Source organism: Perca flavescens, chromosome 22 (genome assembly GCF_004354835.1).
Source record: "Perca flavescens isolate YP-PL-M2 chromosome 22, PFLA_1.0, whole genome shotgun sequence".
NCBI lineage: Eukaryota > Metazoa > Chordata > Actinopteri > Perciformes > Percidae > Perca > Perca flavescens.
Genome location: NC_041352.1, coordinates 14,530,636 through 14,553,146, shown reverse-complemented (window position 1 = coordinate 14,553,146; position 22,511 = coordinate 14,530,636). Strand labels below are relative to the sequence as shown.

Genomic DNA, 22,511 nt, shown 5'->3' with positions numbered 1-22,511 from the left:
CTGAAAAAGGGAGGAAATGGCATGCTTTGAACAGAAAACGTATTTTCCTTATGGACACAGTGAGAATGGATGAGGGAAAATTGAAAGGGGAATATAGATCGCCAGAGCAGGTTGGAAAGATGGAGGGGATTTCAGGGGAGGGATGAGGATGATGGGGTGAGGAGGAGAGTGTGCAAGCGAGTCAAAGAGGACAGAGTGGAGAGGGGAAACCCAGAAACCCAGAACAGAATCTGCAAATGTTTTATTCAAAGGAAGCAATTATTGCATGCTCGTGGTTTCATCTAATTGTGCTCTTATTGACAGGAAATATCAGGGGGGAATTAGGTTTTCCTCTTGCGTGCTCCTTTGCTATCGATTTAATGAGCATGGTACATTCAACAGTGTGAATGAATTAAGTGGAAAGTTCTGCAAGGTTTTCTGCTGGTAAATCATATGTCTGCCATGTTCATATATTGTTGTTGCAGGTGTAACAGTAACCTGTGAGTGTAAGTAGATGTGTTAAAATCAATAACTTCTGCCACAGCTGAGACCGAACGCTTGCACTGCAGGCATTAGGCTTTTCTCCTTAATTAAAATGCATTAGGCAGGAGTGGGGAAATCTTTGGCACAAGAAAGTTGTGAAATTTCCACATCTCATGTGGATATTAAAATTCCATAATGATAGCATGGTGGCTGAAAGATAAGCAGTACACTTGGATGTAAAGCACTGTCCAACAAATGGTATATATTATCCTTACTACAGACTTGTATTTCAGACTTTGTTAGTTAAACATCCATTGTTCATTGCCGCACAGCACAGCTTCCAAGTAATTTGTGCTTGTAGTGTTTGCGCTCCCATCAGCTATAGGGAATTGGTAATCACACCACTGCAGTGCAGTTTGTCTTGATTAAGCAAAAATGATGGATGCTTATTGCAGGTTGGTGTCAGTTTCAGCACAGCAGTCACTCCTTCCTTCTCTGTTGCCCTGTGGCTGGAGCAAGGATCAATTCTCTCACTCTTGTTCAGACGCGACCTTGTGTTTGGAGTGCAGATACGCTCATTAAAAGTGCTGTAACAACATGATTAATGCAACTAGCTCATCAGTTCACGACCGCTGATGACCGCTACATTGGGTCAGGCTTCGTTAGTCTTAGTGACATGAATATACACATGTATCCACTTCTGCTTGCATCCTCACAAACAACTACAACCATGTATGCAAGTCTCCCTGACCACTAGCTTTACATAAATCATATCGCTTGGTCTCCGAGGACACCTCCACAATATATGCTCAAAGAACAAGACGATGGATAGCATGACATTGCTTCGAGTTGTTCAGCACACAAACCCACCGCTGCGCTTAACATCAAAACAACACCACAAATCTGTTGCTCAAACAGCAAAATTGCTTCATGTAATTGATGGTATTTCTCGTCCTCCCTGGGGCAGGGCTATGCAGCAATGATTAATATAACAATAGCTACTGCAGCAAGTTCCCACATCTTCCATGTGACATGCATTAGTACTATAAGCTCCTCAGTGCAGTAATGCGGCAGGGCAGCTGGTTTGCTTAAAATTGGATTTCTTGGATGGCTGCATCTGTAACCTGAGAAGTCATTTTACTTTTTCTCACAGAATAAAAAAATAGGTCTTATTTGAGCTATTGCTTATGGGTATTATCCTAGCTTTAGCAGAGAGGCAATGGCAATTTGGACATATTTTTACTAAACAGAAATAGAGCTTTCTTTTTCTCTGCATTCTCTCATTTTAGGAAGTAATGAAAATCCTACAGTCTTTGCACCGGCAAAGGGAGTCCCAATTCACAAGAGCGCAGAGGATGTTGTGGGGCTTCTTTTTGCTCCAGCTAGTGTGCACTGAACCCCTGTTTCAAAAGCAGAGTAGGGCTAAGCATCAGAGACCGGGTTCCATTTATCATTTCTCTTTGATTCTATCGTTGAGCGGCCGTAATGATGACAGTTCTGCACTTAGTGATGCTTGATATTGTAAAAAAGACCTTGACTCATCTCCTCGACAGTTTCTATGTTAAAATAAACCTTTGCGAGGAGTCAAGAATACTTTGCATCTACTTATATGCAGCATCAGGGTTGTACATTTGTTCGCCTTTTAAAGGCATTGTAATATGTACAGTAACTGCATGTGTGTCCTCAGTGACAATGATTTAGTGATAATATGTCTTTAACTGGCTCTGACACTAAGACCCCATTAATACTAACCTGCTTTGGGTGTCAAGGACTGGACGTTTGTTTCCTGGTCCTGATTGTCACTAGTTTAAAAATGGCTGCCTTGTCCTTGATATAAATGTCAACATCTGTGAAATAATGGGGATTTTTTTTAAAAAGGGATTTTTTTTGTCCACTGTTAAGTTTATAATATTACACCAACAAACAAAACATGCCATACATATACTTTCTATATCAGCATTTATCTCAGGTGGCTTTGAAGGCTTTTCCTGCTGGCATGTGCTCCTGTATGACATATAGCTGGTCATAAATATTTTTCGGGAAGTGTAAATAGGAAGCAGGCGTAGGATAAGGAAATGACCTCCATCTCGCTGGTGTCAGTGCAGAAGCATCACCGTGGCATGTAAGGCCTCCTGGAAGCCTTCATTATCCCCTATAGGCAGCTCTGACACACACTGCAGGGGTTTGTGGGGGATTTAATAACTGTGAGTGTCATTCATCATGGCAGTGTGAGTGATTTACATGGACCAGCATGCACCTCTGCAGGGTCACATATAATGTTATAAATCCTAGAAACTTTACTTGTGTCCTTATGAGTGAATGGGTGTGAAATCAGATCCACAAAAGACTCATTTAAAACGTTTTTTTTTTTTTTTTTTAATGTCTCTCAAGGTATTTCAGGGATAATTTTTGTTTCTTTTGTACTTTTTGAATGGAGGATGTCATACTAATGTGCCCATTCCTACGCTACTCCTCTGAACACATCTGCGCCTCAGATCCTTCTTCTTTGACGCCGCAGCTGACTACTAATGCTCCCGTGCTGTAAAGGGCCTTGAGTGTCTTATTGTCATGACGGAAGCAGAAACAAAGAGATTAAAGTATCCTCATCGGCCCAATAAAAAAAAACAGCTACACACACTGAAAGCAGGTCATCTCTGGCCTACAGCCAAATCCTCCATTAGAGTCTTGTGTAAAAACCGATTGGCTTGTGTGTGTGTGTGTGTGTGTGTGTGTGTGTGTGTGTGTGTGTGTGTGTTTGTGTGTACAGGTATGAATTTCTTGATTTCCACTAAAAGCTAAATATGAACAGGAGAAAAGAAACAGGATGAGCCCGATTGCACACAATTTCTGTAACCTTTGTTTTCATTTTACACTGGTTGACAGATGGTGGGTTGAAGTTTTGATTAGCGTAAAATTCCCCTAAAAATAATTGAGAATTAAGTAGAGACGCTGTTATTTTTTAACTTTAATGTTGGAGAATGGTAAGGTAAAATGATCAACTTGTGTAAAAGTCTGCGGGCCCTCGATGTGCTGCCATTAAAATGGGGCAGCTGGAGTTCAGGGGCTTAAACCTGAGAGCCACTGTAGATTGGAGGAGAAATAACAGACACACAGTGGATTTAGAACATAGATATATAATGTGTGTAATATGTTCTTAGCCTCGAGGAGTTGTGTTTGCACACCGTGTGTGGGCTTACAATTTCATTTTTCATCCATAATAAATGTTTCTGAAGTGCTCTGTCTCCAAACCTCACCAGTTTAGAAGATGTGATGCAGGTCCTCTTTAAACCACACATCACTTATAGTCTGACTCCTATTATTTTGTCATTAAAGACCTCCAGGAGAGTCAGACCTGCTCCTCAAGCTGTGGCTGACGGTATTTTTAGAACAACTCCTACAGCAAGAGGATAAGATAATCACAGTGTATTGTGACCTTGCTTCTGCAAAAGAAGTGTGCAAGGGCAGAAAAGAGTGGCTTTTATTTTGTGTGCAGATGAAGTTGGGCAGTGATACAGAAGTCAAGACAGATTCTATTATATAGCTCTAAGATAAAAGTCTGAGCAGCCGACCGATAAGCAGGAGGGACAAGGGTGAGTGGACTCGCAGCACACAGTTGAAGAAGACAGATAACAGGCCATACCTGCAGTGAAGAGCCAGAATAGGAACAATTTCAGGGCACGGAAAAGGAGCGGTGTAACTCTCGGTCCACCGTGCGCATCTTTTGAATGATAAGGCCATCTTGAGCCAATTTTCACAGCCTGCTAGCTCCATCTGAACCCTTAGCAAACTCTGCTTGTAGTCGTTTAGTAGAGCATGCCACAAGGTTAAAGAATAATTTGTCAGATAGGGATTAAATACCTGGAAAAACTAGTGAAGATATAAAATGGGCAGGTTACTCATGTCTGTATGTCAGATGTTGCGTAGTAAATTTGTGAATGAGCTAAAGTGAATACCTTTGCTCACATGTCCTCATTAGCGTAAATGGATGAAGGAAGTGTATAGAGGTTTAACAGCCTTGTCACGTTTACAATATGTGCATTAAAAGCCAGAGTGGGTGCTCTTATGTTTCCTACAGTTGGACGTTGGTTAAGTATATCATTAATGTTTTTGTGTGAATTGTTCTGGATGACTTTTCATTTCAACTCGGCTGGTTTATAATCACTATAGAATCTTGAATCAGGGATCTGTTAACTCTACTCTGATTAATTTCATTAATATTATGTCTGGCAGAAATAGCACAGTCGTGATGAATGCCTCCTTGGCCTGATTTTAATGACTTAATAGCAGAGTGAATGTAGATGAATGAGTCCTGCTTGACTGATTCTTGTAAACAATCTCCCTCCCTTAAAGTCTGCCGTTGCTGCAGCTCTTCAAACTGAACATTTCCTAGACTATTTTCAGAAATGTGTACTCCAAGGGTGACTGTGTGTTGTATATTATTTATATTGCTTCCGGCAAAGAAGTAATGGAGTATGTGATTTTATTACAAGGGGTTTAATGTGGTGTAGTGTATCTATTTTTAGCACACTGCTGGATTACTGAGATTTGATGGAGTCACAGACTGCTGAGTTTGCACCACTTCACCTCGGATGGACTCATTGCGGCATACATCCCCTCTGTCTGCATAACCACACCAGTCCAGTGCTGCCTCTGGTGGACGAATGAAGAAAATAACACCAAATCAACTGTACTCCATGAATGAATGAGGCAATGGCATTTGGAGTGATGCCCAGGACAAGAGATGCTTAGTCTGTGTTTCTTCTGAGCACTGCCCAAGTTACTCTCATGATTGATAGTCAGATGGTGGAGCTCCATAATGAGCAGGTGGCCTACTTTTCCCAGAAAGGCAGTCGCCAGTGCTCCTGATGACCTAATGATGCAGAGAAAAGAATGCCACAGTTTGTTTTTTAAGCAACAGAGCGTCTAAATAAAAAACAACTTGTGTGTGATTGTTGTTTTCTCCCACCGCAGTGCAGATATACCAGTAAGAATCACTCCCATGTGTGAATTGTTGTTTCTCCCCCTAGGGCTTTCTACCTGGACCAGTCCAACATGCCACCTAGCTCTGCACCCAAAGCTGCCCTCATAGATAAGGTAAGAGCGACCTCACACAACCTCATACTGCATTCCTGACATCATGGAAAAACTGAAGAACAGGATTAGATCTTAATGCTGCAGTGTGGAAGCGCTTGAACATGTAACAACTTCCAGAATGGCAGTGGCAAAGTCAACTGATGTGTAAAATGGAGCAAAGAAGAGCTCCAGCAAATACCTGTTTACTTTAGCAAGTGGTATTGACTGCATCAGTGTGAATATACAATAAATCCAAAAAGTATTCACCCAATCATACCTGGAATTATCTTATATTACCTAAAGTTACCACTATAAAGCTGACATGAGCATGTTTTCCCAGTGGGAAGCTCTCTTTTATCATATATATGCTTTAATAGCACAATCTGACTCTACCTGACAGAGGACCACAATCATCCCGTAATCACCAGATCAACTCTCATCATGCACTTTGCTCATAAACAGCCCGGTTGTTTTTCTTGTTCCTTGTTGGATCCTGCACTTACCCCTCTCCGTCTGTTCCTGCCCAGTTGATGCGCCCCCTTAATGCTCTGGAGGAGCTGTACCGTCTGATGGAAAGTTTTATCAGTTGTCGCCGCACTGCTGCCTGTCAGTACACTGCCTGCGGGGCTTCTGGAGTGGGGCTGCTCACTGTGGCCTCTGAGCTCTGCTCGCGTCTGGGGGCCACACACATTGTCATGTGCAACAGCGGCGTTCATCGGTGAGTGTGTGGGCCCATATACTACAGTACATATCTTCCAGCACTCAATGAACCGCCTCCAGTTAAATTATACGTTCCTGCTTTTTGTTTCCTTTATTTTGACAGCTCTCTGGCAATTTACATTTTTTTCCCCATCTTTCTTGCATTTTGACTCTTCTCACCTTTTACCGTCTCTACCACAGTTTCTCCCTGGTTCTCAGCACCTTCTTTTACCCTCTGTCTACCTCTCAATTTCACGAGAACCCTGCACTCCTCACCATGGGGATTTTCTATTAATACACATTTCTCTGCATTAATTACCAGCTGCATATTCTACTTAATAGGGCCCATTGTTTCTCAGGCCAGATGAGGGACTTATAAGTAGGCAGAGCACTTTACACAGGAAGGAGACAGGTCAATTACTTCCATTCTCATTGAATTCTATATATGGCAGCCTAATTCACCTGCTGCTGAGGGCACCATTTATCAATGCATGAGGACAGAAATATCCTGATCGTTTGTCACCACTGATCCTGAGCTTTCATTTTTCATCCAATACTTTGCTCTTTCCCTCCACCTGCCCACCCGTCTCTCTGATACCCTCTTTCCTTACCCAATGACAGTTTCCATATCCTTTTGTCTCAGTCACATGCGCAGGCTCACACACCCATGTTCATGCGTTCGCCAAATGTGAGTGATGGCTTGATAAAGTGCTGTAGATGGAGCCGCCTGGTTGCCTGAGCTCTAATAGAAAGTTCCTGTCTGTGCAACGACTACTACTACTTTATTAACCCACAGCATGTGTGCGTATACGTGCGAGTGCAATTATACACACTAGCCACAACTCACCCAGACAGGCAGGCCAAGTGTACCGTGACACAGCAGGTGACAGGCTCATGCCATATTTTGGATTATTTGCGAACTGGCTTTCCCCTTAAACACTGTTTTACCCTCCAAAGCTGCTGACTGATGGGCGTATTAGATTCAAAGAAGAGTGACTTACCAAGGCTTTGCCTGATGTAGTATCCACAGTCAATGTCATTCACTTTGGCAGTCAAGGTTTTTATGTATAACCCCAGATTATATACGAATAAACCAATTTCACTGCTTTCTCTGTATCATTTCAAACATTAAAATATTCAAATAATCTATGTATTGCTCATGTAAATGGTGAGCACACAAACTAAATCTGGTATCATTGGGAAAACCTATGAAACCATGCCAGTAGATTAGTAATGTGGAAATTGCATTATCAGTGTGGCAGCCTTCTCAGGCACTATTGATGGGATTAGTTGACGTGATGGATGAGTTTTAATAACAGTGAAAGCTTGATATTTTGGAGGCATCAGCATTTTGCAATATGCAGCAGCGCTCCTTTCTTCTCCAGATTTGTTTGTCCATCACCCCCACAAAAACCATGAGAGAGGCAAAAGGAGCGTTTACTGTCTGACAGCAAAACAAACGAGAGAAAAGTATCCAAAGCACAAAGCTTAATCCACACTCCAAGGCACTAACTCTCTTTTTATTCACTATAGTCAAATTTCACAGAGTAGTTATTTCTCAGATATAAATGTTTGGACTTTTCTCTGCTCCGCTCCTCTCTGTCATTCTTTCCCTATCTTTGTGTTTGTCGTTGTCTTGTTTCATCTCATTTATTAGAATGGACTCTGGATGGAACACAGAGTGTAAATGTGATATGGGCTGGAACAACATAAAACTGATGGGTATAAATCACCTCACACTATCTCACCAGCCCTAATGAAAAGGGAACTCACAGATTTTGTGCAGTTCCTTCATCCTGCTCCAGCTGAAGAGATATTTAAAGATCCTCTGTGGGTGAAAATATTCCCCCTTCCTTTATCGGTGTGGGAAGCCCAAAATGGGTGCTTAAAATATTCTGGGGTGGCCTGCAAAAGGACATTCTTTCGCAATTCTCTACTGGGATATTGTTTGGCACATACTGGAGATGATTACTGAGTTCATTACTTTTATCACATCATGTTACACTGTCATGAAATTGTGCAACCAGAACACAAGGGGGATAAATCTTTCTCTGATTGACTCAAATTAATGGCTTCTGGCAGCATTAAGTTCCTCATTGTACATTTGCTCCTTTTTTTAAGAACAGTTTATAGTCAGTGTGAAACCCTACCATGAGAGAGGGAGATATTAAACAAATAGCTCATATTTCTTAGCAACCCCATGGCAATGTTACTCAATGAAACCGAGCCTGGCAGCATTGGACAGTTCAATTTGCAGTGAAGTGGCCCTGGATCGATATACTGGTACAGCTTGTTATCATAGAAAGGTCACTAGCAGCCTTGACACCTGTCACAAGCTTTCTAAGGATTTATCCACATGCTGCTGTCTCTCTCTCTGTGTGTGTGTGTGTGTGTGTGTGTGTGTGTGTGTGTGACTCACTCATCTTTTTTTTTAAGAGAGGCAACATTACACACACCGTTTTAGCCCTTTCTTTCTTTTCTATTTTTTCAGCCCCCCTATCCCTTAACACACATACAATGTAAAACATTCCAAAACTAAAACCCAAAAGTGTGTACCTCCACCTCCCCCCATGCCCGGGGTAAAGCAAAGATCAGGAGGCTTTTTATTCTGATGCTGTGTGTTTGCGTGCTGTGAGTGACATTTCAGTGGCAAGTAAAATGATTCATTAGCAAGCAGATGAGCGATATTATAGCTTTTACAAGAGGAGCAAAATGCACACATACCTGGATGAAGCCCAGAGTTTGAGTTTGCCGTGCTTTTGTCTTCAGTCGATGTTTGTTTCAGTCTCAGATCCCGCTTTCAATCTCTGTCTGTTGCAAGGACTACTTTCATTGCAGTGAAAGCATGTTGATAAAGGGAATGGGTTAGATTTGAGTCAGAGAAGGTGTTTATTGTCAATATTGATGATTGTGTATTGTGTCAAGCACAGACTGTATGCTTTGATAGGACAGCATGTGTGAAATAGAAAGATAAATAATGGTTATGTTTTTGGCAAAACAAAATTGTATTTCCCAAACTGAATTAACAGGAAAAATATTTTTTATGTTTATTCAGCATCATCCATTCCCTTAGTGAGAATGTGATAAATATGCAGGCGGAGAGCATACGAGCTTGACCTTATGTTTTCCTCTCTGACCAACAGCTGCACCTTGAGTGTGACACTGGAGCAGGCCATCCTGCTGGCCCGAAACCACGGCCTGCCTCCTCGCTGCATCATGCAGGCCACTGATGTCATGAGGAAACAGGTATGTTTTACACATACATGCACACAACACTACTGTGTACGTAGCCTCTCTCTTTATTTCTACTAAGCCTCCTGTTAGTACTGCTGCAGTCTTTTGCTGCTACTGTCCCCGCGGTGACATTTTCACACTCGGAGTGAATTTGTGTTTCAAGCCACAGCGCAACCTCTGCATCCAAAATCATTAGATAAACTTTATGCTTCATTTAGTCAAACGAGGCTGCCAAAACAGTATTAGCAATGGATTTTAACGGTGCATATAGAGAGCAGTTAAGCCATTTAAGCTTTCTTGGTCATTGTTTGATTTCACTCAGACACTATTACTGCAGGCGACACTAAGTATATTTTTGGGTAATGAAATAAGTGTTTGCAGCTGTCCCAAGCATGATCTCTGCTCTTTTTTTCCCCCGTTTCACCCCTATCTGATTTCCATCTTATCAGATATGCATTCACTGCAACCAGAATATGAATCTGACCAAATGAGGCAGTGAAAAAGAATGGTTACAAAATGAACATATTGGTTAGGAGTCTTGAGCTTGTTTGTTTATTCACATGTCTATTTGGACTCAAGGGATGGAATTCACATTGCGTTCTCAATGCGTACACATTTTCACCCCAAAAAAACCATGACCATATCTTGGCCCATACCTCAGACAGTCATTAGAAGTTCTGCGAGAAGTGGTTATATTGCTGTTTGCAGTGAGAGGAGAGGTTAGTTGAGAGGCTGAGATCCTGTGGGAGGAGAAGCATTTCATTTCTGCACTCTGAGAACTGGGCTACCAGCCAGAAGGATGCAACTCTGTGCATTGTGTGACCTTGAGTACTACTGTATGTGGCTGGAAAAAATCCAACTTGTAGAAGGAGTAGTTTTAAATATTTATAATGGAATATGAGAAGTTGCAGGTATGGAAAGTTTCTTTCAATCTATCTTGTTTGCTTCCAGGTAAAACAGTACTTTTTACTTGGTGTCATTTTGTATACGCCATCAGACATTTTCTGTTTTCTTGCATCATTGACCTAGACGCCGCTGAGAAGAGGCCTGTGTGTGTGTGTGTGTGTGTGTGTGTGTGTGTGTGTGTGTGTGTGTGTGTGTGTGTGTGTGTGTGTGTGTGTGTGTGTGTGTGTGTGTGTGCGTGCGCGCGTGTGTCCTCAATCTCAGCTGATGAACCTGATGAGTATGATTATCACAAAGGGTTTAGATGACACCTCTTCTTCCTCGCTGAATAGTCATACTTTCTGACAAAAAGGTTATCTGCACAGCATCCAGTCCCAGCAGGCGACATCCATCAAGCCCAGACGACATCTTTCACAATGAGAATGTATGAGTGATTTGGGCAAAATGGGTCCAATCACAGCTTGATTTGTGCACTTCTGCATAGGAATTTCCAATATTTGGTCTGTATAAAAGAGTGTGGAAGAGTATAATTATCTAAACTAACTTAAGATAACTCATGGTGTCACCCTTTTGGACTTTATTTTTCCTGTTTTTTATAAATGCTAGGAAATGTTTTTCAACTTACAAATCCAGAGAAAACCTGGTAGATAAAATGAAGTCAACTAGATTTATTATTTCCTCGCTGGTAATATTTATTTCACTTTCTCATTGATGTTCCAACCATTAAAGTATTAGCAGAATAATAAGTTTCAGTTTTACGTATATACAACGATCAGCTACCAGGTTTATCGGTTATTAAGTAATGCAGATATGTGAAAATGATACCAATTATACAAAATACATGTGTGAGTGAATCGGTGTTTCTAAACAAGCAGGGAACAACTCTGCACATATATTTGCTGCTTCTTGGACAGCCATATTTACATCAGTTGTCTTATTTTGTCCAATATATCTTTTACTCTATGGACCCTATTTTAACGATCTAAGCGCACGGCGTGAAGCACAGGTGCTTTTAGGGCGTGTCCAAATCCACTTTTGCCAGTTTGACGGCGGAAAAAAAGGTGGGCGCATGGTTCAAAAGGGTTGTACTTAGTGTCTTCATTAATTCATAAGTGTGTTTTGGGCATAACATGCAATAAACCAATCAGAGTGTCATCTCCCATTCCCTTTAAAAGCCAGGCACGTTTGTACCTTGATGGAGGATTTGCACTGTAATATTTTTATTTGTAATCTTTTGCATGTTTGCGTGCTGCTGTGCTTCCCTGTGTGTGTGTGTAACAAGCATAGTGTGCACACGCAACCTAGGGGCATTTTATTAAATTAATTAAAATAACAATGAAATGCTGCCCTATTGACTTTTGACCAGGTTTTTGTTGGTCAATGGCACGAGCACTTCCTGCTGCCTCAAGATAGCAATACGCCAAAAATTCACCTGAACACACCTCCCTGTTAGACCAGCACGCCCATGGGCGCGAGGATGGATGCAGGTGCATTTGCTATTTAAACGACGTGGGCGCTGGACAGGAAATGGACAACTGCATCGGTCTTAAACTAGCAAAGACACGCCGGGTGCAAGATAGGGCCCTATGCGTGCTGTGTGTTTTTATCCAAGCTAGCGGCATAGCTCTACAGATGGCAATGTTTGTTGTACAGACAGTTAGAGGCTGAATCCTAAAGACTGTGAATGATATTCTGACTTTTCCTCTAGCACCATCAACTTTTAATTTGACCAATACTTTGGTTTACATCCTTTAGACTATTATTTTTGTTACTTCCTTGTGAGCCACATCAAAGACAAAGTTCTATTGCCTTGTAATGGAAAATCTGAAAGTTCTCCTTATTTTTCTTTTATAATTCTTTAGGCATCATCAGATTTTTTTCGTTTCTTTCAGAGATGCTACTGTAGGTATGTAAACCAAGTTCAGCTTGTTGAAATAACTTTAAAAGAGTTTTGTCTCTAACTCATCTAAACTACTTTTGGGTGCCGTGTCCTTTAGGGACATTGGGGGCATCTCTGTCTGGAGGCATCAGAATGGATGGCTGTGATAGGCATCGAGTAATTGCTGATGCTATCCTGCTATCTGGACGTAACTCGGGGCAGACAGAAAGATGGAAAATGGCAGAGTTGTAACTGAGAGGTCAGCTGATGCACTTTCGGCCAGTTGCTCCCTCTCTGCTCAAAGAGGAGACGCTGATGACCTCTTCGGATAATGATTTGATTGTAGTATTTATGCTTGCGGGCATGCGTCACAGAAGGATAGAGGGTGTATTTGTGAGTGCAGGTGTTCGTGTTTCTAAATTAAGAGGCGGAGTTGCTTTCTACCCCTCTGGCATTTGTGTATCTGCCGACAGCCAGCAGACATTAGCAAGCAGACGTACTCCTGACTGGGTATAATCAAACTCTGTCACACACACTCACTCATCTTCCAAATCCCTTACTACTTACTTTTATTTCCTTACAAAGAATATTCGGCATGTGGTCCTTTGCTAACACATTCAAAAAAGGACATATACCAAAGATAAACAGCATACAGCAGCTGTAGTTTAACTTTTAGGGTCTCAACGTGCATCATATGACATCTACTTTACAACCAACAATATTTATAGGAGCTGTTCAAATTAGAAATGATTCCTTTTCTCTCACAGGTGACTGCCAGTCATTCACAGCCTAACACAAAGCAATCTTACTTGGGGGGAACTCATGTCATTAAAGGGGTGGTTCAGAATTTTGGACATAGGACCTCATTTCCAAGTTAGCCAGTGTGTTATTTATCAGTGGAGACCGTTTTCAACACTTTTCATCCAGTCCTGTCATGGAAACTGGCCTTCTCAGTATCCTAGGTAATATCACTCTGCCGCTGCTGTAGCCTATGCTACCAACTACAGGGAACAAAGTATAACTATTGCAATGCGATGCAAGGGTAGTTTTATTTCTAACATTATTCTATCAACACAGACATTTACATCAATAGTCTGGCGTTATAATTTATTTGCAACAACAAACAACAAAAACCATCAAAAAAGATGTATTGCAGTGTGGGCCGACTTTTGAAACATGTGCTTCTTGTGTTTTCTCCCAGTGTTTTTTTTTCTTAGCTCCTATTTATGGATGTTGCATTTCAACCTGATCCATGATGTCATGAACTATTGATGCCTGTTTGTCTTGTAGGGGGCGAGAGTTCAGAATTCTGCCAAGAATCTGGGAGTGAGGGATCGCACGCCGTCATCAGTCCCAAGGTAAAGCTGCAGCCACATCCTGTTTATGCGGGGCAACAACAGCATAGCAAATTTAGGCCTGACACATCGTATTTCAAGCACTGTCAATTTTGAGATTTTGGGCTATTTTGCTTCAATAACATGTCTTATTTCACACTTGTGAAAATAAAACAACCAAAATACACATTTAGGTGTTTATTTTACTACACGTTGTCTATTTGCATCTATATATTTCTCCTAAGGATACAGGATATAAATATGTATATTAGATTATTTTTTCAAAATGAATTTTTTCTCATACTCTGAGCAAAAAACTTCCACCTTAGTACACTTACATACACCAACTTTCAAGTTTTACTCCTAACTATATTCTGAAGGTTTTTATAAAGGGGTTTGTTCATATATCATTCATAGCCAGATTTATTTAACATTTCTTTCCTAAAAACATGGCAAATCATTTTTTATGGCTGTTGACAGTATTTTCTGATTTATGGAGTGATAAGTACAGATATCCAAAATTCCTTCTGTAAAAAACATTTGACTCTAATATGTCAACAAAATTTTTAACATGGCATTATTTAATGTTCACATTTCTGTTCTGGAACTGTACCCAAATAAGGGCATTTTAAATATGACAATGCTTTTGCATAGTTAAACATGCAATTTCAGAAAACATGTAATACAAAAAAGAATTGTCTTAATGTAATTACGGTAATCACCTGGGGAAGTTTCATGGTTATATCTATTTGTTAAATTTTTTACCCTATCCACCTACAGTTTCTTGCCTTAAATGATCATAGCAAGCTCTGCATGTTGTAGCTCTTTAACTACAAATCACATACATTACATTACTGCTGACCATTTTTAAAGCATAGTTTTTTTAATGATTTCCCACTCTCCAGGCAGCCATTTGTTTCCATTAATTTCACTTGGGCATTAAAATCAACTTGCAGAAAGAGAAAGATATATGATGCCTCAGTTAGCATTAAGTCGCTTTTATATTAGTTTAAAGTTATCTTGTCACATGGCAATGCCATTGCAAGCAGGGACCGTTGGATTTTCTTCCTTGTTGGTGCTTTCAAGGACTCTTTGACTGCGGATGGACAGGGCTTGTTTGAATAGTTTGTAATAGGGCTGGCTCTGTGATGGACATGGCTAAGTTTTGGTAGAAGTTAAGTGACTGAAGCTAGAAAGGACAGGAAACAAGCAGTAGGAAAGACAAATAGAACACTCCTATTTTACTTCTACTACTACTACTTTCCAGGTTTAAAATGCCAGATGCTTACTTGAATATACCATCAAGAACTTTAAAAAAGCCTCTACTCTTAATTACTCCACTATGTGGAAATTCAAATGTATATATAAATAAAGTGGTCTAAGTGTTCCATGAAAGGTATAAAATCAGTCGAAAAACTTGTGTTATACTTTTGCAAATAGTCAGCAGTTATATAGAGATTTTTTTCCCAAAACATGGAAAACTACAATGGCTTGAATACATGCTACTGTAGTTAGTGTAATTCAGCTTTTCAGAAGTGCATGTATTGGTAAAGTACTGTAGTTCTGTGTATGTGCTTTTTGTGCAGGACTTGGGCCAAGTGGTTCCATTAGAAGGGAGCTTCCTGCACTCAGTAGCCCCAAGATGAGGACAAGGACTGCCTCAACCATTTGGCTGTGACATATAGGCTTTTGTGTGACAGGCAGCCCTTTTGAACCTTTTAGTGAAATTGACAAATACAATTAAGCAGCGGGATGATTAGTGTTGAGACATTGTGGTTGGAGAGCAACATTGCTGCACTCTCAGTAGGTTCATGTCATAATTGTTGTGGTGTGACTGACTGCTGCAGAATATGGAAGTGTGCTTTGTGTGTCATGAGACATGCTGCTTGTTGGCTGATCTGTAGATGAAAGGGGACAGTAACATTTTTGTGTGAGTTTACCCTGCAGCCATTTCTTATCAAGACCAAAATATGTGAGTGGTGCAATCGATTATTTAAACTGCAGCAGTGCTGTATTAGGATGCAAGAAATACAGCTGATTGTACTGAAAATTGCACCTTGCATTTGGCTTTTTTATATTTTAGAAGTTATATTTTTTAAAACTACCCTCATGAATGCTACCAAGCTATAGTATATCGAGTTTATTTTGTATCAACAACACTTGTGAAGGTAAAAGCTAGTGTCATTTTTACTGTTTGAACGTAGTTAATGTTGTTTGACTTTGTAGCACAAAGCTGGATATGGGCTGCTAAGGATAATTATTTTTCCAGTGCTGACAGTTTTCTTCGTAAGACTGCAGCCTTAATTTTTGGTTATACTTCCTTTGCACCAAACAAAAACCTGTTGCAGGGGGAAGTGGCATTTCTCAACAGTTCATTGCTTTGTGTTCACCCACTATATAGTTAAATTCCATTTTGTGTGTATGTTTCTCTGATTAGATTGTACAAGCTGTGCCAACCTCCCCCCCCTGATGGTGACCCATAATAAACTGCATCCAGGAAGATGCTGAAGATGCTTTGAGTCCTCCCTCCACCCATGAAGGATCAACCTAATAAAAGACAGTTATTGGGTCCATTTGTATATGTCCACAGTAGCTGTCTGATGTGTAAATAGAATTTTAAAACCGTAAATAGTATTTTTAATACTTTATATTTTTCATTGTTGTACTTTATACATATTTTGAGTTTTTTTTTCCATATAATGCATCTGACAAGACAATGACTCGGTAAAAAAAAGCATACCCTGAGAATGCAGTTCAATTAGCCCAATGAAATGGAATGAATCCCATCAGTTTACTGTCTGCATATTATTGGCGGAAAATTATGTTTGTTTTCATGAGGGACATTTGCATTTCATGTTATTAGTTTAATTTGCATATGAAATAAGCAAGATATTGATTAAAACAATATTTGGCTTTGTATTATGTTCACAATAGCCAATAATTTGACTGCTTCTCTTCAACTCTGACTATGCTTTATCGATTATCTCAGTATTAGATAACCATATGAATGTGTGTTTTGTACGTTCCTCAACATGTTTGTTCGCTTGTAAATATACATATGAAGTGTGTGAATGTGTCAAAAGATTCATGCCCTTGTTCCCATTGTGTTTGGATTACATGCATGCACGTGAAGGTTTTCAATGGTTTATCAGTATTAACATATAACAGGTTTTTGGAGGTAGAGCTATGAGATATATTCGGTTATTTCACATTGACAGTACTCAGGATTAAAGTGTCTCTCTGTGTTACTTATCTGATGTATCATTGTAGATTAATGTCTAGCTCACTACTATGCAAACAAACAAGTGGTAATAAACTGCACCAATAAGCTCCTTAGTGCTTCCTATACTGTATGTCTTTGTTACAACCATGTAAAAAAAATGTTTTTTCTTTCTTTGAAAACACTACGAAAATGCTGTCATGTATACAGTATGTAAACCATATATTAAAACGGATAACAATGGATGGACACTTGGAAATGACCTTTTTTATATGCCACCAACCAGTTGTTAAAATGTGTTACAATACTTTGGTAACCATTTTGGAATCTTACTCTGAGACCTTTTGTTTTGGTCACTGTTTCACTGTTTAATTGCTGTTAAATTAATTACAGATTTAAAAAATAAAATAAAAGGACTTGTTAAACTTTCAACTTTGCTTCCGGTAATTAGCAGAATGCTACGCTGGCAGTGCACGTGCACGTGTAGCGAGCGTTCAGGTACAGTAGCCATACTTGCGATGAACACCGAGAGGGCAAGGCTGAGCCCGGCGGATAAATGGGAGTGGCGGTGGCACCGTTAACTGCTGGTAGCCAGTGAGCGGAAGATTTGTAATCTCTGTCACCGAGCTGCCCTGCCATTGGCTTTTACGGAGTAGCTGCCGCCAGAGAGTCAGTGAGGCGACAAACTGGGAATGGTCCCGGGCTGAGTCTCCACAATGAGCCGGGCTCATAGCCGCCTGCTCCACACTTGACGCAAACCGTCTGAACTTAACGTGGCTCCGCTGCAGCCACACTACACTTGGGACATTTTGCCTATTTTAGTCGCCGAGACGCTTTTTGAAGGACGACTGACATCGCCTCACCTTATGATTTCATTCTGCTAAAGCTCTTGCGAGGCACAACAGTTTCTTCATGGCGTCTCCACAACAGTCAAGAATTCAGTCGTATCTGGAGAAGAATAAAATCGGACCCTTGTTTGAGGTGAGTGAGTGAGTGAGTGCACGGATAAAACCAAGAACTCTGAAGTTGTTGGCGACCGATTTAAAGGACCATTGCTTTGCACTAGACTGCATTAAGCTGCTTTTTATATTGTGCTTAATGATGAGCGCACATCTGCAACGTGAGCTCTCACACAGGAGTAAAAGAGGATATATTGAACTGTGTTGTTACTCCCTACACCCCATACACATGCACTGTAGATGTTAAAGAAATCGGCTGGTAAACCATTTATTTCTATGCACTCTATTCCTGAAACGTCCCACTGCGCTCAGTCTGAGATACTGTAGCGAAACATGTATTGGTTGCTGTGTCTGCCCTCTCATTTCTATCTGTAGCCTGCCATGCTACTGCCTGACTCGACATTGTTACAGTTAGTTGAAGTCAGGGCCACTCAGAGAAGCCAGTTGTAATTCATATTGCACAGCAGGGTTGGCTTTACTGTGCGTTCGGCTACAGTGGACACAGCCTAACTACCTGCCTCTCTGCCTGTTTGTCAGTCAGGGATCTGTGTTCATCCCGCCGTATTCTCAGTGTGGCATCGAAGCAACCCAGGGGAGAGCATGACTTCATCCTTTGCTATGGGATTTCTTGCTGAAAGCAGGACCACACAGGTGTGTGAGGCATTATCTGAGTAAAGATGGAAAGAAAGACAAAACATCCAGCTGAACCTGCTTTTGCCTGAGATGCAGCAGAACTGTGACTCTTGCTAAATACTGGGAAGTCAACTGTATTATCACCATGAAATACAAGCCTGTGGATACAGTACTGTAGGATGACGTGTACTGTATTTATGGCAAAGCAATATTCATATGCACATGTGTTTCGCAAAGTGCTGACATTTCACTTCTGTGCTTCGGCTGGACATGTAGTAGCACACACAAACACGGGCTGCATGTAAAACGGAAGAAAGAGCAGTAGTGAGGCTTGTTTCAGCACCATGGACAGAGACTCATGGTGAACATGCATTTAGCCAGCGATGAAGACAGGAGATCTTACTGTGAGGCCACACCAGACACTGAGGCTCAACTGCACAATAATAGTCCTGTGTGTGCTCTCTTTGTTTGTTTTTCCTCCCTCCATCTTCCTCTTCCACCTGTCTCATTTTCTGTTATCTACCTCACTTTGTGTTTCTCTTTACTCTTGGCTCTTTGGACAATTTTAATACTTTCTCCTGTATGTGACAATTGAAGATGATTAAAGCAAAGTGTTTAAAGGTGATGTTTGAGGTTACAAAACCCTTGTGTTCCAAAGATTGAGTTTATATGGTAAAGCGTTTACCTGCTATTGTATCCTAAAGTGTGCCCTTAAGTCAGATAATTGCTTGAGTTGTTCACAATATTTAGATTGTTAATGGTGAATTGTGAGGCTGCATTTTGTACTGTAGATTTTTAGGCGAAACTGGCAGGTTTGGAAAGGTAGTAAGAGAGCGGTGGAGTAAGAGGAGAATATATGAAAACTCTCCTGGGTCTGCCAATCTCCTCATGAGAAAATTATTTAGCTGCTACCTTGGTGTTGCGCATGAGAGGCTTTGGCCATTTCATTGTTGTCCCAAAGAAAACCCATCCATGTGCATTCAGTTGTGAAGAACCAAGCTTCTTTTTTTTTTTTTTTTTTTTTTCCTTTCATGAGAAGAATCCAGGAAGAGAGATCGGAATTCTTCTGGTAATTTTCTTTTTGATCACATTTAGAGAATTGGCACAGCAGCAGCAGAAGTAGTAATCCAGCTGTTCTGCTACACTGCTTGAATGAAAAAAGAGCTGAAAATGTGATTGCCATTCAAACATGAGTACAACAATGGTAAAACGTGTCTGTTAAATGACAGAAAACAATTTCCGAATACAAGAGCACAATGTAGAAATGTAAGTACAGGGCGCCTGGGTAGCTCACCTGGTAGAGCAGGCACTCACTTACAGAGGTTTACTCCTCGACGCAGCGGCTGCGGGTTCGACTCCAACAGATGGCCCTTTGCGGCATGTCATTTCCCCTCTCTCTCACCCCTTTCTTGTTTTCAGCTGTCCTATAAATAAAGGCCTAAAATGCCACAAAAATGATCTTTAAAACAAAGGGGGGGAAAAAAAAGAAATATAAGTACAGTACTAAACGCAGCAACATTGTGACAATGTGAAGGTCTAAAATAATGATTTGGGGCTTGAACTGAAGCAAAACCAATATAATTTCAATAATTAAGGAATGATGGTAATTGGACAGTATATGCAGTCCAGTAAATTACATTTTCTGCAGAAAGAATAAATGGATGGTCTCCCACTGATCTGATTGGTTTACATGTGAGCAGGAAAACCGTAATCCTTCTCAGTATGATTTATTGAAAAGGTTGTCTTCCTGTTTTATTTTTGCTGAAATGCATTTAATCCTTGATGGGCCTTTACAAACACTCTTATGCAAGTGTACAAGTATGTCATTCAATATCTAAGATATGAGACGCATGTTAAGTATACCCTGTTTTTTTTTGTTTTTTACTGTTGTATAAAGACCACCTAGATGTAAAACTCTTCTTCCTCTTCATTTCTCCCTCATCTGCAAAGCCCCATCACTTCTTCCTCACACCCAACACATAGCTGCAGCATTAAACAGTCTGTGTAACAGCGAGCGGGGGTTCATTTACTCACTCTGATGAGACACAGCTTATGATTTGCCATCAAATTGATTTTTTTTTTTCCCCCGTCGCTAATGAAATGGTTGCTTTGCAGAGATAGCAGTCTGAGTCAACATCGTCAGAATATTCTCCAAAAAGTGAAGCAGCCTTTCATAATAATTGAAGTAATTGCACTCCAGATTATTGTCAGCCACTTGCCTATTTTGATAAATTGATATTCTTTTAAAGCCCTACTCTTTTCCAGTCACTTAACAGTTGTAGTACAGTGGGACCTTTTACATTTTTGTGTTGCATGAAGAATTGTAGTCCGTATAGGCAATAAAGCAAGCTGAAGGCCATATGTTCAGGATCCTTTTGTTACACTTTGCTTGATACACATTGTGAAAAGATACAGCGAGAAGGTGTGTTACCTACTGCAACATACTAAGGATCCCCCTCACCTGGCATTTGCCATGGTAACAGGATCACCTCAATCGTATGAAATAATCTATACAATCCTTTTTAATCTTTGTTTTATCAAAGAGGATCTTTAGGATCTATCCACAGTCTCCTGACATCTAAACTCATGTAACCAGACCAGTAGGTAAAAAGAGTAGACTGAGCGCCTAGGTAGCTCACCTGGTAGAGCCTATGAAAATAAATACCTAAAAATGCCTTGAACCAGCGACCCCCTCCCTCCCGAAAACTGACTGGTGTTGAATCTGCACTCGGTTTCAGCCAATACCTTGTGTAGGAATTTTAAATCAGTGAAGCTGCTCTGTTCCTACTGGTGGTGTTGCTACTTATAGTAAAGGTAAATGACTTTGCTTCTCCCTATAGATTTCTCTTCCATCCACGAGGAAAAGTTCCACTCCAACCTGCTCAGCTGTGTAGGGTTTCTAATCTGCTGTGCTCAGGGTCTCTATAGTGCAGCAGCCATGCAGTACTGTAAAGAGGTCCGTCAGGCAGGCAGACAGGCAGGCATGACTTGGACACCAACACACACCCTTTCTGACCTATTGATCCATTCCTTTTTTTTTTAATTTTCGCTTCTTTTTTTTTATAGCTATTTTCACCTATAGAAGCAGTATGCTCTTCCTGTCTCACTGAAACTATCATTTCTGTATGCATATAACTTATTTTTAGTATCTTTTTAATCATTTGATTTTTTTTAGGGATTGATTATATTGTTTATATAAGAATTTTACTGACCTGCATTCACTAGAATTCCTATAGAGCTCTAGATAAAAAGCAGGCATCTAGCTTAAAATATTGTTGACCTTTTGAAATGCATTAACAGAAATGCACAAGGAGAGAGGTTCAGTTATGCATCAGGAAGAATCCATCAGAGGCCTTATTACATCTACAAACACACATGGAAACATTTCTGTCTGACAGGGTAACTTTGTCATTGGCATACCTCCCACACATCAGGTAGTAATAACTCAGCAGTTTCATCTCAGTTGTGGGTCATGTTATTTCATTTATGTTTTACTATTCCAAACGAAACCTTTGCAAAACTAGGTCAGTTATTACCGGAAAAATAATGACCCTTCGATATTACGGTCCAGTATGAGAGGTGGGGTGCTTTTTTATCATGCTACAGAGCTCAGTGGAATGATAAAGGCAGTTTATCACCTTACATCTTTTATCATGACTAAGCATAGTTAAGTCCATTGATCAAAAAATGATTTGTACTCTTGCTTGTTTATCATCCATTTGTGTGCTGGTGGGTTATTATTGCATATATTTGCATCCAAACATAGATGCTCACTCTCATTTTAACTTTAAAATCATATCAAAAAGCTGTGAAGGCTTGCTGAAAGTCAATACAATCAATTTAGAGAAAAATGGTTTGCAATTTCCCATGGCACTTTTGTTATGACACCATGTGAAATTAGAAACGCGGTCTTTCACTTTTGTGGTCTTTAGGGAAGGGAAGCAAAGACAGTAGACTTTATATTTAGAAAATCAACAACATCAAAATTCAGAGGAGAAAAACCGTGTGTGATTGGTTAAACTCTAAACACAAAGTGCCAGACAAACACAGCCACAGTCTTCATCAAATCCATTTTTTTTTTTTTCATTTTCAGATACCACTATTTGTTTAGAGAC

At 40.4% G+C, this 22,511-nt stretch overlaps 2 protein-coding genes across 2 annotated transcripts in view; both read left to right on the top strand.

Moving 5' to 3' along the window:
* Positions 1-17,049, top strand: part of prex2 (phosphatidylinositol-3,4,5-trisphosphate-dependent Rac exchange factor 2) — a 90,884-nt gene extending 73,835 nt beyond the window's left edge. The window contains exons 37-41 of the mRNA XM_028569094.1: positions 5,490-5,556; positions 6,063-6,253; positions 9,378-9,480; positions 13,541-13,608; positions 16,022-17,049. Coding sequence (XP_028424895.1) covers positions 5,490-5,556; positions 6,063-6,253; positions 9,378-9,480; positions 13,541-13,608; positions 16,022-16,067 — 475 coding nt within the window. The 3' untranslated portion in view covers positions 16,068-17,049. The remainder of the gene's footprint in view (positions 1-5,489; positions 5,557-6,062; positions 6,254-9,377; positions 9,481-13,540; positions 13,609-16,021) is intronic.
* Positions 17,050-17,274: 225 nt separating this feature from the next.
* Positions 17,275-22,511, top strand: part of c22h8orf34 (chromosome 22 C8orf34 homolog) — a 54,550-nt gene continuing 49,313 nt past the window's right edge. The window contains exon 1 of the mRNA XM_028569409.1: positions 17,275-17,785. Within this exon, the coding sequence (XP_028425210.1) occupies positions 17,717-17,785 (69 nt within the window). The 5' untranslated portion in view covers positions 17,275-17,716. The remainder of the gene's footprint in view (positions 17,786-22,511) is intronic.